The sequence below is a fragment of the Crinia signifera genome, chromosome 9 (genome assembly GCF_055691185.1).
Source record: "Crinia signifera chromosome 9, ASM5569118v1, whole genome shotgun sequence".
Lineage (NCBI taxonomy): Eukaryota > Metazoa > Chordata > Amphibia > Anura > Myobatrachidae > Crinia > Crinia signifera.
The window spans coordinates 18,234,638-18,250,124 of record NC_139225.1 but is presented as its reverse complement, the minus strand read 5'-3'; the positions used below and the strand labels follow the sequence as shown (position 1 = coordinate 18,250,124).

General features: G+C 46.4%; 1 protein-coding gene across 1 annotated transcript; it reads left to right on the top strand.

Annotated features, from left to right (window-relative positions):
• Window positions 1-2,298: 2,298 nt before the first annotated feature.
• LOC146037240 (LIM domain transcription factor LMO4-A) lies at window positions 2,299-15,069 on the top strand. The gene is made up of 5 exons (XM_083161253.1): window positions 2,299-2,457; window positions 6,220-6,466; window positions 12,459-12,555; window positions 12,928-13,098; window positions 14,154-15,069. Exons 2-5 carry the CDS (start codon window positions 6,228-6,230, stop codon window positions 14,160-14,162), a joined length of 516 nt encoding a protein of 171 aa, XP_083017379.1. The 5' UTR covers window positions 2,299-2,457; window positions 6,220-6,227; the 3' UTR covers window positions 14,163-15,069.
• Window positions 15,070-15,487: the final 418 nt, after the last annotated feature.

Here is a 15,487-nt window from a genome sequence, read left to right as displayed (position 1 = left end):
TGAAATACAGTTTGTGTACATTGTACCATTAGAAATCACAGGTGTCACCATCTTAGTCAAGCTGAGGTCTTCCAGTCCCACACCAACCCTAATGTTGTGGAGTTTGTAAGGGTACTTGTTTCCTAGCACGGCGCCCACGATTTTCGTCTTATGCCATCGTTTCGATCGCATCGCATGCGACCCGACCCGATTTTTTTATTGTACAGGCACCCTGATGGGTGATTACTATGTTAAATGCACCCCCATTGTTAACGCTACCCCCCCTATGAACGCCAACCCGAAGCGTTGCGAGCGGAGGCGGTACGTGTCCTCCGACCTTTTCATACCCCCACAATCCACATCGGCGTGGAGTTGATTATATATAGTGGGGCGAGCGCAGCGAGCCACCGAGCATGAAGCATGGCGAGGGGACACGGATTACTTCAAATGTATTCTGCGTCCCCTCGCCGGGCTCGCTGCGCTCACCACACTATATAAAATCAACTCCACGCCGAGGTGGATAGTGGGGGTATAAAAACGTCGGAGGACGCGTACTGCTGCCCCTCGCGGGCTCGCTGCGCTCGCCACGTTTCGGGTTGGCGTTGATAGTGGGGGTGTCGTTAACAATGGGGGGGGCATTTAACACAGTAATCACGCATTAGGGTGCCTGTACAATTAAAAATCGAATCGCATGCCATTGTAATTGCAATGCAATATTAAAATTGTACATTGCGGGTCTTAGGACCCGAAAATTGAGTCCAATCGCATACCTTAATTAGTGGTATGTGATGGCATACGATCGGCGCCGTGCTAGGAAACAAGTACCTTTGTAAGTTCTTCCCATGTGTACGTGGGTTTCCTCCGGTTGCTTTGGTTTCTTCCCACACTCCAAAAATGTACTGGTGGCCAAGCGGTTCTGATCTGCCATCACATTCTATGTGTCTGTGTATGCCGGTGATGTCATTAGACGCATTAGATCACATCGGTGAGATGAAAGGTGAATCTAATGTGTTGGACAAATGGAATCTTGTCCAGTTTGGTTTGTACATTATTTTTTCAATATCTGTTAATCCGGGGGTAATGCGGGCATCTACCCAGCCAATGCAGGACCCAGCCAATGCTGAGCAATGTGTGCCATTGTATTACAGTACTAAGGATCGTTAAGGATCGTTGTCAATAGTTAAATGAATGATTTGTTGCAATTTGATAATAAAAATTTATTTTCTAGGAAGAAGATAGAGAAAATCCCAATAAAAACCCCTTTGGAGTATAAAGGTGCATGTTTGTCAGGCAGAAACCTTATGACATATATACAATAATACTGTAATTATGACTTAGACAAAGGAACTCTCCATCGCCTTAGTTTTTGAGGTTAGTACATATAACAAAGAGTAAATTCTCCTAAGTGACAGTTCCATTGTGCTTGTAATAAGCATCCTCAACACAATACAAAAGACCACAGTGACATAAATACAATTCTGCTAAATATAAAACAATGCTGAATGTAATTATCCCTCTCTACAGAATTATCTGTCATTACCATAGAGCTAATATTGGGGGGGGGGGGGGCAAAGATTTCATTATTCCAAGTCAGTGATCCTAAACCTTACTAGCGGCATCTGTAAGTGTCAGCGTGCCATTGTCCTGGGACCCAAAACAGGTCGTTTCCAATTATATTTATGTATATTTATTCTGGTTCATTTCATTTTATTTGTATTTTTTTTGTTTTTATATCCTAGAAAAAAAGTTGCATAAAAATAGCAGAAACTTTGGGGGGGGGGGGGGGGGGGGGGGTGCCCCTTGTGGTGCCATATTAATAACGATAATCCTATTTAATAAAAGGCTCTGCTGCTCCTCAGCTCTATGGGGGGAATTCATGTGTGGTACACACCAATGCCCATTAGATGTGCCCGGCGCTGACATTACGGTTATTCCCTCATTTTCATTGGCATGCAACTATTAATTATAATAATAATAATGATACTAATAATGATGATGATGAAAATAATATTTATTAATATTAATAATTATTAGTATTATTAAATGATTATCATTAGTATTAGCATTATTATCCTTATGATCACTATTATCTTTTTATTATTATTATTATTATTACCTAATTCTCATTAATTTTATAATTATCCTTATTATCATGCTTATTATTATTAAAATTATTAATTATTATTATTATTACTATTTTTATTACTGCAGCGGTTTGGGGCGTCAGACCCGCACGGGACATTACCAGACAAGCCTGATGAGGGCAGGATAGAGCCCTTTAACTATTTAAAGATCCATCCATCTCTCTGACAGCGGGCCCGCCCCCAGTCGTGACGTGGCGAGGCTGGTTATATAGGGATGGGACAAGCGGCGCTGCTGCAGTCGCGCTTTCTGTGCTGGGATCTGGATGTGTCTGGTACCAGTGCTACAACCCCTCTGGATTTAGTGTATCTTACTGACCGTGACAAGGAGCAGCAGGTAGGAACCAGTCCCCTGTGTGTGTGGGGCATGTTCGTATCCCCTAGTCATGTATCTGTCAGGGATTCATATTGTAGCTGCGGGCGAAGTCGCGCAGTGCGAGTCGCTGCGACCCGGGCTGTCCTGTTCCTCCATGCCTGTGGGTATAGTGTTGTGGGTGGGTGCATGGTGCAGCTACAGAGCTACTGTCCAGCGTCAGGGTTAAAGGGCTGGTGCAGCTTGGGCTTTTGGGAGTCGGGATTCAACTGGGGTTCCCAAACGCTGCATGTGTCGTTCCCCCTGGAAGTTGACGTTGCTGCTGCTTGAGGTCCATTGAAATGAATGTAAAACGCAGAAGCTGGTCACACGCACGCTGCATGCAGACCTTACCTTGTAGTTCCAGAGCGCAGGCAGAGAGCTGGTAAGAGGTACAGTATGTATGTGATACAGTATCTCTCTCAACCTACATATTTCACAATATTCCCTTTGGGGGTTCCCAGCAGAATAGGGGCTGGAGTTGCATGGGGACTCATTATAGTGGTATGTAATAGATTGGGCCCATCCACTAACACTAGCACATTCCTTATGCTTCTCTAGCATGGGCTATGACTAAAATACTTATGTGGTTGCACATCTGTCTGAAGTTTTTGTTGTGGCGCTGCAGAACACTTATGGCGCCTTATAAATTAACATCTGCATTAGTAATAACGTAGCTGACCCAAGTGATCATGGTCATTTACATTACGGTTTCTTATGAGACGGTGAGATACGCAAACCTATCTTTGGATGCAGATTAAGAAACAGGTGTTTTGTGTTGTGATATGGCCACTTACCCCATCCCCCCCCCCTTCCCTTCCCACCAGCACAAATAAACCTACTGGTAATCTAATTGGCCTCTTACAAAAAAATAAAAATAAATAAATAGTGTGTTGACGTGACAGGTAATGAAGTGTAAGCTCCGCTGGTTCCAGGGCTGATATGAATGTTGAAATACTCTGTATTGCTGGGATAAATGTGTCCTTGCACCCACATCTTGCTTATATAGTACCTGAGATGGGGTCTGGAGGCTGAGGGCAGACCCCCGGGGGTTGGGGAGTGAGGTGGCAGTGGGGTAGCTGCCAAGGCATTGGAATATATACATCTGTACTTGCATTACATCCTTTCACTCCAAGGGACACTGAGATAATGGGGGAATTGTACTGAGAGGCTAAAGTGTTTAACCCCTGCGTAGCTGTTCTCCTGGGACTTCCTAATCAGAATTTTCTTGCATTTTTTATTTTTTATTTTTTCGGGGGAAACTGTTATATCGGAGCAGCCTGAGATTTGTAGCATTGCTGATGCACACCACAGTTGTGGGGTTTTTTTTGCAAGTCTAATTACACACCTGCAGTTGTGTATTGATGCTGGGACTTGTAGTTCTGTAACTGCTACATTTGCCCTGGAAAGCTGCGTGGTCGCTCTGCATCATTGCATGTAAACAGACGCATTATCGTTTAATGCGCGTGGAAAGTGAGTGAGTGTTTTTTTTTTGGGCCACAGAGTTGGCAATCTAAAGGCGTTAAACAGGGCAGCAGCGCTAGAATTTGGGTGTTAACTAGCAGCCGGCGATTCGCACGTCTTCTGAGCGATGTTTGCTTCTATATGTATCATGTATGTTGCCATAAATGTGTTCTTGCGTCAGGGAAGTGGTCCGTATTACATGTAATGGGGGTCTGCATCTGTCCGTATTGTTATAGGTGTCTAGGTATAGTGATCGCTGGACAGGTATACAGTGATGGAGCTGGTACCAAACAGGCAACTGGTTTCCAATGGGACCTGTATCCCCGATCCAGGGCACACGCCAGCCTGCTTCACAGGAGGGTGTCCGTGTAACGGTTACTGCAGTGTTTCCAACATGGAAGGACGGAACTGCCACAGTAATAAGATTATCGATACATTATAATTCAAATCGTCAGTTTCGATCACCTATAGAGATTGGTTAAACAAGTCGGCGCTGTCAGTCGTGTTGCACGTATGTAGATCATATGTGAGCCTGAGGTGGGACACATGGCATGTACCGTATGCTCAGTCCAGCCTTTCATAGATTTGCAGCGTAATGCACTGAACTTGTAAAAACCGCCATTCGCAGATGTAACTGATCTAACTGCTCGGAATCTCTCTGAAAGCTGAGTTATCTGGCTGCAAACAAGATTAACCCCCTCCGCGCTGCTGGAGCAGACTGTAGTGCCCTGGGCGCATGATGTATCAGCCGTGGAGGGGTTAAGCGGTAATTGTGCTTGTAAAACAGTTATATTTCCACCCAGGGCCATTTTTGGCTATATAGCAGAGGGGGCACAGGGCGACCTGCTGTATGCTGAGGGATAAATTAGGACGTTAGCGCAGCCAGCTCGGAGTTACGATGGAGAATAATGTGGCCGACTCTGGTTAATTGGATGCGGGCAGGACGATCCTGAATGCCTTTCCTGATGCTGTAAATCTACCTTAAGCTTCCCCTAGTAGGGGGGTTACTCTGTAATGCTCCCCGGGGTACAGCAGCCTGGAATTAGATGCTAGTTAGCACCAGGTTTGCTAACCAGCAGTACACATGCGATCGATGGTGCACTAGAGACCCCCAGTGTTTAAATTAAAAAAATAAAATAAAAAACGTTGTTGCCTTTGGTGACCTGCCGCTTATTCGGGGTGTTACACATCTCTAATTGTTGTTCTTCCAAATAAGGCGAAAACTGTGACCCGCTCCCCACTTATTCTGCAAATCCCCTGTCTGATTATTGTGGATTCTTACCTAGGCCATTGTCTCGTTGCCACAATAGCGATAGAACAGTGTCAAGGGAACGGTGTTTCTAAGCCGCTCAGTCAATCCTGCGCAGGTGACTGCGCCAAAGTGCCTAAACCAGACATTGGGGGTGATTCTCAGGTGTAAGGATATCCCTGCTTGAGCACAGACAATATAATCAAACCGACTCTGGTACTGAGGACTTTATGGTAGCGGACCGTATTTGGGAACCTCTGCTATACACCGTTCAGTTCCTGGCCCACAGTAGCATGTGTATTGGCTAATACGGGGGCAATGGGGTACATCAGTGACCCGGGCCTTACAGGTAATATCACATCCCACCTATAGTCCGCATTTGACTGGGTGAAATGTCTTAAAGGCCCCAAGCAGTCGGCAATGTGGGAGTATAGTATCTTAGTACATGGTGCAGTAGTTGCGGAGGTTCCCTGTTTTCCCTTGGCAAGTACAGGATTGTAACACTGCTGCCATCTGGTAGTCTGCAGAGTAATAGGGCGCCCCCTGGCAGTTGGAGATTACAGTGTTGGGCAATGCACTCCACTGCGCAACAGGTAGTTCTTTACAGTATAACAGTGCAGTGAGATTGCTTCAGTGCAGCCAGCGATAGGCTGCAGAAGGGGGCTGCAGTGTGGCGTGCAAAAGGCTGCAGAAGGGGCTTGCAGGGTGCGATAGGCTGCAGAAGGGGCTTGCGGTGCAGCGCGCGATAGGCTGCAGAAGGGGGCTGCGGTGCAGCATGCTGGCTTGCAGATTCCTGGCAGTTGCGCCACGTCGGCGGCGGAGCTGCTGGAGGGGTGATTAGCCGGCCTCTCTGGGGATCTCTGTATAATAAGCTATTTTCTGGTCCTTGAGCAAAGTGCTTCTTTCAATCACTTAGGTCTGTGCACAAACTGTGTAACTGGAGAATTACAGCGCTGGTGCGGCTCAGCAGCCTATTGTTGGAAAGCCTGCTTTGTTGTGTCACCCTCTAACCTTCACGTCCTGTCCTCTTACAGAAACGGGAATGGTAAATAACCGGACATCAGAAGCCACCACCACGTCGGTCAGCAGCAATGGTTCCCCTCCCAAAGCCTGCGCTGGCTGCGGGGGGAAGATCGCCGACAGGTTCCTCCTCTACTCCATGGAACGGTACTGGCACACCCGATGCCTGAAGTGTTCCTGCTGCCAGGCCCAGCTTGGTGAGATCGGCACGTCTTGTTACACGAAGAGCGGCATGATCCTTTGCCGAAATGACTACATACGGTGAGTGTCCCGGTTTGGGCCTGTAAAACGCAAGGTGGCGGTTTCAGGGCTAAGTGACTTTGGGTGACTGCTGAAGGGTTAGACTTGAACAATCGGTGTCTGACTATTGTGGTACTAATAGTCCCAGAATTCCCTCCTAGCTATGCCGGAACTTGTATTGCATTATGAACAGAAGACCGGTTATAAATAAGGCTGCTGGTAATCCGCTTTGAGGCCTGTGACGGCAATAAATGGGGAGGGTGGTTTGGGTGTGATTTGGGCTATACAAGTGCCTTCCCCTCCCATGCCTGTATAAAACACCTTAGTCAGGTTGGATGTACAATATATCCATATATGGGCAGACTGGCAACGCGATTGCTTGGATCACGGTCACTTTATCATTTATCAACAAGTGGTAAAATCATTGTGAATGATGGAACTTGATGGGGCTCCAGCCAATCAGCTTCCAGCTGTCACTTTTGAAATGCAGACAGTTAGGGGCTGAACACATAGCAGCTGATTGGCTGGCACACCAGTTTTCAAACGCAATGATTTTTATCATTAAAAAGTGTTATCACTGGTTAATGAATGAGCCCCTTAGCACGCTCCTAGGAGAAGTTGCAGAAGGGGCTGATCGTTGCAGTGTTATACGTCGCGGTCACTAATGGACCAGGTTGTCATTTGATCCCCGTTGACGTGATCCCGTAATATTAGGGAATTCCGGCCACTGTACCAGTAACTGTATATATGGGCTGCCCTGCGTTATGTTCAGCATGGTTTACGTCATCGCTTGTGGTGTTTCCGGCCCTGCTGATGATATTGGGGTAGGCGAGGGGATCCGGATTGACGAGAGGGGGCAGAGGTCCCGTCTGTGGAACATTAGCAGCTGAAAATCTTATTAGGAAGGAATGCTCCCCCCTTTACACATAAGCATCGCATGCCTAGGGTGTGGTAGATTAGGTCAACATTGAGTAGGTTGACACTCACGGTTGCTATAGAAATTGTCGACACACGAAAGTTTTTTTTTTTTTTTTTTTTTTTGTGGATTTGAGCACGTGTTACCCCAGTTAGTGTATCACATGCCCTTGTGTCGGTCCTCGTGCGTCGTGGTCAGGTGCTTTCCTGCGCTTGGCCACTTTACCTTTCCGCATCAGAGTCCATGTGGAAGGTCAAGTATGAAAGTATAAAAAAATAAATTGCATTTTTTTTAAAGTATGTCGATTAATAGTGTCGACATACCGACTTTGGCCGATCAGCTGCATCCCTTGTAATAAGCAGCCTAACTGCTGTTGTGGGACTACACATGCCAGCATGCCCTGCCAGAATTTTGCTATCTGGGTATGTAACACTGTGGCAGGGTCTGCTGAGATGTGTAGTTCCACAGCAGCTGCGGAGGCTGCTTGTTGCCCACCTCCTGTCCTAAGCTGCTGACCAATCTCTTTTCCCTAGAGGAATGTGTAATGAGGAGACGTCACTGCTTGGGTTAATGGGGTACCTGGGGGTCACCAGTGCAGATGGGGAACACTGTCCGTGCCCCCTTCCCCCATGTTCTGTTGTACCCCCTTTGCAGAGCGAGCTGTGTAGTACGTAATGTTCTGCAGAGTAATTGCGATGCTTCTAGATTCTCCCAGAGATAAGTGCTGGCTTCCTGTTGTAGTGGGAGTAATTACTGTAATGTGACCTGCAGGCTGCGTGTGACACCGATCCTCAGGCAGTTATCGGGGTGTGACAAGCACTGAATAAGCGCACACTGGGGGCACTTCCCTGTAACCTAAGCCTCCGATGTGTACGAGGCTTGGCCGGCCGACGCTGATTCTCCGCAGGGGGGCTTGCAGCATCTCGTACACAACCTCCTCCTTGTACGCAGCGGTTACTGGTGACATCCACTCTGAATTACACCCCGCCAAGGCCCACTCGCCCCTGACCGCCTGCACCTCTAGCTGGCTGCATCCACACAAAGGCTCTGTGGATATTAATTGTATAACTGCACCCCCCCCCATCCTTCCCCAGCTCCCCCTTGGCAGGTGAAGTTCCCTGTAGGCGTTATTGGAACATACGGCATCAATTAAGCCCCTGTTATTTTCTATTAAGTTCAATTCCGTTCTTTACGTGAGGGCTACAAAAAAAGCCCAAAAATACCAGCCCCTCCCAATCCCCCCTGAGCCGACTGCATTAACACTTTCTGTGCAGGGCTCGGACCAGCGGCCTGTGGCTGAAAAGTTAGTACATATTCCACGTCGGCCTTGTGGCGCAGACTTTTACAGGTGGGATTGGGCTCTCTATTCGTTTGGATAGTTTCTGGGTAGTTTGTGTATAAAGTGGAGAGAGATAAAGTATCAGCCAAAAGACTGTTGAGAGCTGGTTGGCTGGTACTTGATCTCTGTCCACTTTATCTATCGCCATAGTTTAGTACATAGACCCTTTTAGTTGAAAAGAGATGAGGTGGGATTGGCATTAGCACAGCTGGCTGAATGTTTATCATATGGAAGGAGTTTTATCACCCGTTGATAAATGGGTCCCTAAGCATTTGTGAAATGGGTTTAGACACTACCAGACTTAATGCATTAGCCAATCGGCACCCAAATTACATTTCTTTCAAATGCATGACAGGAGCTGATTGGTTGGAGCAACATTTATGTACACCAGGCATGTCCAAACTATGGCCCTCCAGTTGTTGTGAAACTACAAGTCCCATCATGCCTTGCCACAGTTCTGCTATTAGGGAATGTTAAGCTATGGCAAGGCATGCTGGGATGTGTAGTTTGACAACAGCTGGAAGGCCATAGTTTAGACTTGCCTGATGTACACTGACTTGTCACTCGTTGATAAATAGGCTCCTTAATTTGCAGCTGGCGCCCCCCAAATTTTTCACTCTGACTCGCTGACATTCACCAAGTTTTGTCTTGGGGTGTACACGCGCCCTTAAAAAAAATCCTCGGGCATTGTGACCTGCAGGAAACGTACCTCTTTGTACAAAGCACTTGTTACTTAAGGCTACGAGACCGGAAAACTGGGGAGTTTCAGAAAAATCTAGTTAAGAATTCTGCTTTTTAAAGTTTATTGCCATTGGCAAATATTTAGAGCCTTCATCCAATTCTCACTTGGCGCTCTGTGCCTCATGTCCCTTGTGCCTCATGCCTCAGCAATGTCATTAATGAGCAACAAACTGATCGAGGTTGCAGTCTTGCAAATGTTGGTTCATGAGTAAAATTACTGCCAGCATCGATCGGGCCATGGGTTCACTTGGGGATTTCGGACAGGTGTTCCTTGATCATTTATTCTAGTTCTTGAGCCCTTTAAGTTTTTTTTTTTTTATTAGTAACAAATAAAATCTTTGCAAAACTATTGTGCTTTCAAACCTTTGTAGGAGCTGTTTGGTAATGGTATGGAGATGTAAGGTCCACAGCCCTGGGTTAGGAGACAGGAGAATGGGAGTTGCATGGTTAATTCATTAGAGGTCTCCTGGTGCCCATTAGGTGGAGATCACCTAATTCTGCTCCAGAAGCCCAAACTATTTTCCCGTTTATCCCGGAAGGTCTGATCAGCAAACCCATCCGTGGTGTGGCCAGTAATTGGGTTCATGGGTGCAAATGGCTTAATGCATTGACTTAAGAGCACCTAGGAACCTACCTCCAAACCTCACCACCAAGGTTGGACTGACCTCTGGATGAATGTGGACCTCAAACCTTTTAGCCAATTGTGACCAACTTAAAGTGGGCAGCCACGACTGGTCCTGAGAACTCCTCCCCCCCCCCCCCAACTCAACCCACCAATCACCCGCTAGTTGAGCTGACCATGAAGAACCCGCAAGAGAAGGTTGGTTAGTGGCACGTCTTCGTAAGATCCCATCTGGGCAAAGGAATATTGATGGTGGCTGAAACGTATTCTCATAATGAGATGAAGGTGCCTATGTATAATAATACATCCTGGGAGCGCTTTAAAAATGCGTCTCGTTGGCCTTCAACATCCGCTGTCTCCTGGCCATATGTCTGTAAGGGGATAGTGGAACAAAGCGGCAATTGAGTACACACACGAGATCCTCGCTAGCATCCTATAGTAGTATAAAGGACAGTGTTACAAATGACGATCTCCTAATTAACTTCATTCCAGGCCTGTGACGGGACTGGCGTGAATGGTGTGCAGATTGTGTTGCACAGACTAGACTGTCCTGGTCTCATCCGCCCCCTCCCCTTCCCTCCTCCTCTCCCTGAAACACATTTAAATTGGAAGGAATAACAGGGCTCTCTGTCCATCCCCCGCCCCCCTTCCTTCCCCGCTTAAATTACTGTTTAAATTAAGATCGAAAATTCATTACGGAGGCCCTTTTATTAGATTGGACGGCAGTTTGGCGACTGCGCTGGGATTGTGTCAAAGAGCCAGAGAACAGGATATTAAAGGCAAACTCGCATCAATTACATGGCCGATTCAGACGAGATTTTCAAGGAGACTGAGGGAAAACATTTAATAAAGGGAGCAGCGCATTTAATTTTTTTCCACTTTTAAAAGAAGGGGGGGGGGGGTGCTGGGGGCTTCTGTCGCTAACCACACTTGAATGGCTGCTTGAGTTTTCCAGGTCTTGCTGTAATGTATGGATATTATATAGTAATTAGTGACTATGGCTGAAGGTATTGGGATAATGTCATAGTGACCGGGTCCCTAGTGTTTGATGTAATGTAAGAATGACAGCTATTGTCAGACAAGGGCGTGTGCCCTCTGCAGTGTAATTGCAGGGCTAGTGTCACACAAGGACTTGTGCAGTATAATTGCAGGGCTAGTGTCGCACACTGACTTTTGCAATAGAATTGCAGGGCTAGTGTCACACACAAGGACTTGTGCGGTATAATTGCAGGGCTAGTGTCGCACACTGACTTGTGCTCTGCGGTATAATTGCAGGGCTAGTGTCACACACAAGGACTTGTGCGGTAGAATTGCAGGGCTAGTGTCACACACAAGGACTTGTGCGGTAGAATTGCAGGGCTAGTGTCACACACAAGGACTTGTGCGATAGAATTGCAGGGCTAGTGTCACACACAAGGACTTGTGCGGTAGAATTGCAGGGCTAGTGTCACACACAAGGACTTGTGCGGTAGAATTGCAGGGCTAGTGTCACACACAAGGACTTGTGCGGTAGAATTGCAGGGCTAGTGTCACACACAAGGACTTGCGCGGTAGAATTGCAGGGCTAGTGTCACACACGGACTTGTGCGGTATAATTGTAGGGCTAGTGTGGCACACGGACTTGTGCGGTATAATTGTAGGGCTAGTGTGGCACATACTCCTGTAAGCACTGCAGACCCCCAGGCAGCTGATTTACCTGAGCATAACTCGCCCCTGCCCTCCTGTGGATACTTTTTGCAGTGATTACATTGGGCATTGTGTGCGTATTACATTAATAGCCCTTAGTGGAGACCCTGCTCCTCTGACCGCCCTCTGCGGGGTGTCTTTGTCCGCTGTTGGTGCTACAGACAGGTGTGCTGGGATTTGTAGTGCTATCACAGGTTGCGTATACTGAACACTTGGAGGCACATTCTGGATGTGTGTGGCGATGCGGTCCTGATATTAAGCCACATGAATACGCACTTTCTGGTCGCACCCAAAGTTTGATTGCCTCCTACTACCTTTCCAAGCGCAAAATCAGCGTACAGGTTGGGGAGTATATGGTTTGTGGGCATCTGCAGTGTGTACATTTCCATGTATTACCAATGATACGGGTGTACACCCACATCCGCATGAGCGCCCTAGGTCTGCTGTGGAGTTTTTGTGTTAGAGGTATCGATCTTCTCAGGAGCCGTGTTTGGTGACTGGAATTCTGCTAAGGACACTTCCGCGCACAGTGCCAGCAGCTCTGTTTGATGAATTAAAATGGCTGCCAAGCCTTAAAGGTCATAATAATGAATCTGGAAGGTGGCTTCTCTCTAATGCTCAGTAAATATTCTAAACTTTCATATGTAGAGGCAGTGGTGGTTTCCCTGTCTGACGCTATATTCTCTGATGCCGGTTCTGTCTTCTGTAGGTTATTTGGCAGCAGCGGGGCCTGCAGTGCATGCGGACAGTCCATCCCGGCCAGCGAAATGGTGATGCGGGCACAAGGGAGTGTCTATCATCTGAAGGTAAGTCGCCCTCAGAAGTGCCCAATACTGCCCTGTTACTATGCTGGGGGGGTGGGTCACTTAGCTTCTGTCATGTCTGGGAACTGGCTGGTGTATTAGATGAGGCTACAATGCCCCCTGTTGATGGGAACTAGTGGAACGGTTTCCTGCACCCCAAAACCCTCCATGTTCTCCACAAGAGGGTAAAGCACAGAGTAGGATCACTTTTTGTACTACAGTTACCAGCTTGTCAAAATGGCGGCACATATCAGTAATGCAGGCCTGTAACACTTGTATTGTGGAGGTGAGGAGCAGCGTTACCCTTTTTATTATATTTGATATGATTATATATAGTTAGAGGTTTCTGAATCTATGTTTTTATTTTCCCTCCAGTGTTTCACATGTGCCACGTGCAGGAACAGACTGCTACCGGGAGACCGGTTTCACTACATCAATGGCACCATCTTCTGCGAACATGACAGGCCTTCAGGTCTTCTTAATGGCCACTTAAATTCTCTTCAGAATAACCCCCTTCAGAGTAGCCCCATGCTACCCGACCAGAAAGTGAGTACTATGGGACTGGCATGAGGGAAATGTGTGAGGTGGGGGTTTGTGGTGAAAGCTGTGCCTAGCAGCGCATGTTTTCGGGATATCCAAGGCAGGGCTTTGAGAGGGTTTTTAGATGATCCCTTTCAGGCCAACGTCTAGTGAGGCTCAACAGCCCTGGCGCTAGTAGCAGATCCAATGGCGAGCCACTTTAAAATAAGAACGTTAACATCATTCAATGTAGACCATTTTTGAATAAAAAAAATTAAATAAAATATTACAATTAATGTAAACACTTAAACCAGACTTTTTGCAAAAAAAAAAATTGGACTGCAAAGGGTTAAATGCCTTTATCACAGCCTGTGAAACGCACTCCCTGCTCACATTGCTGTATACAGAGGGTCTGATGTATCAAGTAGTAAAGCGTGGACCAGTAAGATGCCCATGGCAACCACTTCTTATCTACTTGATAATTGCTATTTAAACTGGTTGCTATGCTTATTGCTTGCTACTATTTAGACCAGAGGTTCCAAACTACCGTACATACTCAAGGCACATTTTAGTCCAACTTTTAAAGATAGCCATGCTTAAGCATAGGTGACTAAATTAGTTACCTCAGTTATTTTGATTTAACAATCTGGGCTCAAGCATGGATATCATGATAACCTGGACTGTTTTTTGCATTGAGGATGTTGTGGAACCATTGTGGTGCCATGTAAATACCAGATAACCCACAATGTGGCTTGGTCCAAAGAATTCTGCATGGCTGCGGATATGATTTTAGTCCTTTTTTATATAAAAATATGCAATGTTTTAAACTGTTCTAATAGGCCTGTCTGGAGGCAGCCATCTTGAGTCATGTCATGTGATTGCAGATTGCATCTGTTCACTCTTAAATAGTGATGTCATTAAAGTCTGAGCCACTCCCACTCTTGTGCTCTTGCTGCAGTGATGTCACTAATTGCAGGCAATTTGTTAAGCTGACCACAAAATGGCTGCCTCCACTATTGGACTTTGTTCCAAAATGCCAATAATTCCCCAAATTGATTATTTTCTTTATCTCTTTCTTGCAGGTTTGCTAAGAGACTGCAAGCAGTGTATCCTCTGTGCCTTCTGTTAATATTTCCTCGGAGACACATTGTTGGCATATATAAATATCTATAAATATATATATATTTTTTTCCTCCTTTTCAAGTTTTTGCTCTATATTTTGGCGTGGCGTTTACACACCACTGGGCGCTGTTCAAAACAGCCACTTGTTTCCGTCCCTGGGGGGGACAAAGAACTTGTAAATGACTTGTACAAAGAAAATTATTTTGTAAAGTGCGACCTGGAGAAAGTTTTCGGACTGAATGTTGGACGGTGGTCTTCGAGATGTATATAGGACGTGTACACCCCCTATTCCCGGCTTCTGGGCATCACTGGTGACATTACAGCAAGGACTGGTGACTCAGAAGCAGCTGCTCTACTTTGGGCACAAATCCCCTGAAATCTGTAGCCTGGGCCAGTTAGGAGGAGGTGTTGGTGCACTGAAAAATCAGGAACTTCGGCCTACAAGGTTGTCTTGCCCTGGCTTCATAAGCTGCCCTGGGAGAAGAGACTGGGTTCAAACATATCTCCTGTCATCGAGGACAGGTCTACACGAAGTCTGTACGTCTGCTTGCATAGACGGCACAAGGCGAAGTCTTTAAATCCCGTCTGGGGAGGGTGTTCTAGAACCATTGGAAGAATTCTACCACTGACTGTATCTGATCTGAACAAAAACAGTGCACCGTATATTCACTTTCTTCTGTACAGCACCTCACACACTGTTGGCACCCTGTTTTTTTTGTATTCTAAAATTCAATGTTTAATTTATAAGATTTATAAAACTTCTGCCGCAAGCTTCTCGTTGGAAAGCTGCACTTGGAATGTGACATGGTTCTTACCATAGGTGTCTAAAAAGGATTTAAATAAAATTAAAGCTGGTGGCAACAAAGGTTTATTATATGGATGTTTAAGTGTGTTCCTTTGTACATCGGCTGCGGTTGGGTCAGTGACCGATCCTTACTGTAGAGGGAAAGTGTGGCTGACATTTGAGTGTCCAAATAAATCCCGCACTTTTTGGCATCTCACATTTACCCCGAACGTCTGTTTGCACTTTTAACCGTCTACTTAAGGCTGAGGCAGCCATTTTGTGGACCGTGCCAATATCCATGAGGAATGAGGGAGCATGTTGTCTGTCAAAGGGGACATGGATTGTGTTGTGAGGATTTTTGGGCAAGCCACTTTTCCATCCAGGAACAGGCATGATGGGTAATGTGTCCTACACTCCGTTTCTAGGGTTCATTCGCTCAGACGTGTGACGCACCCTTGGGGATGACCCAAACCCCACCTTGTGAATGGTTAGCCCGCACCGCCGAATTGG

Bases quoted from the DNA above. Each gene is read 5' to 3' on its own strand.
- LOC146037240 (XM_083161253.1), top strand. From the start codon at position 6,228: ATGGTAAATAACCGGACATCAGAAGCCACCACCACGTCGGTCAGCAGC. The intron at 6,467-12,458 runs GTGAGTGTCCCG...TGTCTTCTGTAG, and splicing joins TGCCGAAATGACTACATACG to GTTATTTGGCAGCAGCGGGG. The intron at 12,556-12,927 runs GTAAGTCGCCCT...TTTTCCCTCCAG, and splicing joins GGAGTGTCTATCATCTGAAG to TGTTTCACATGTGCCACGTG.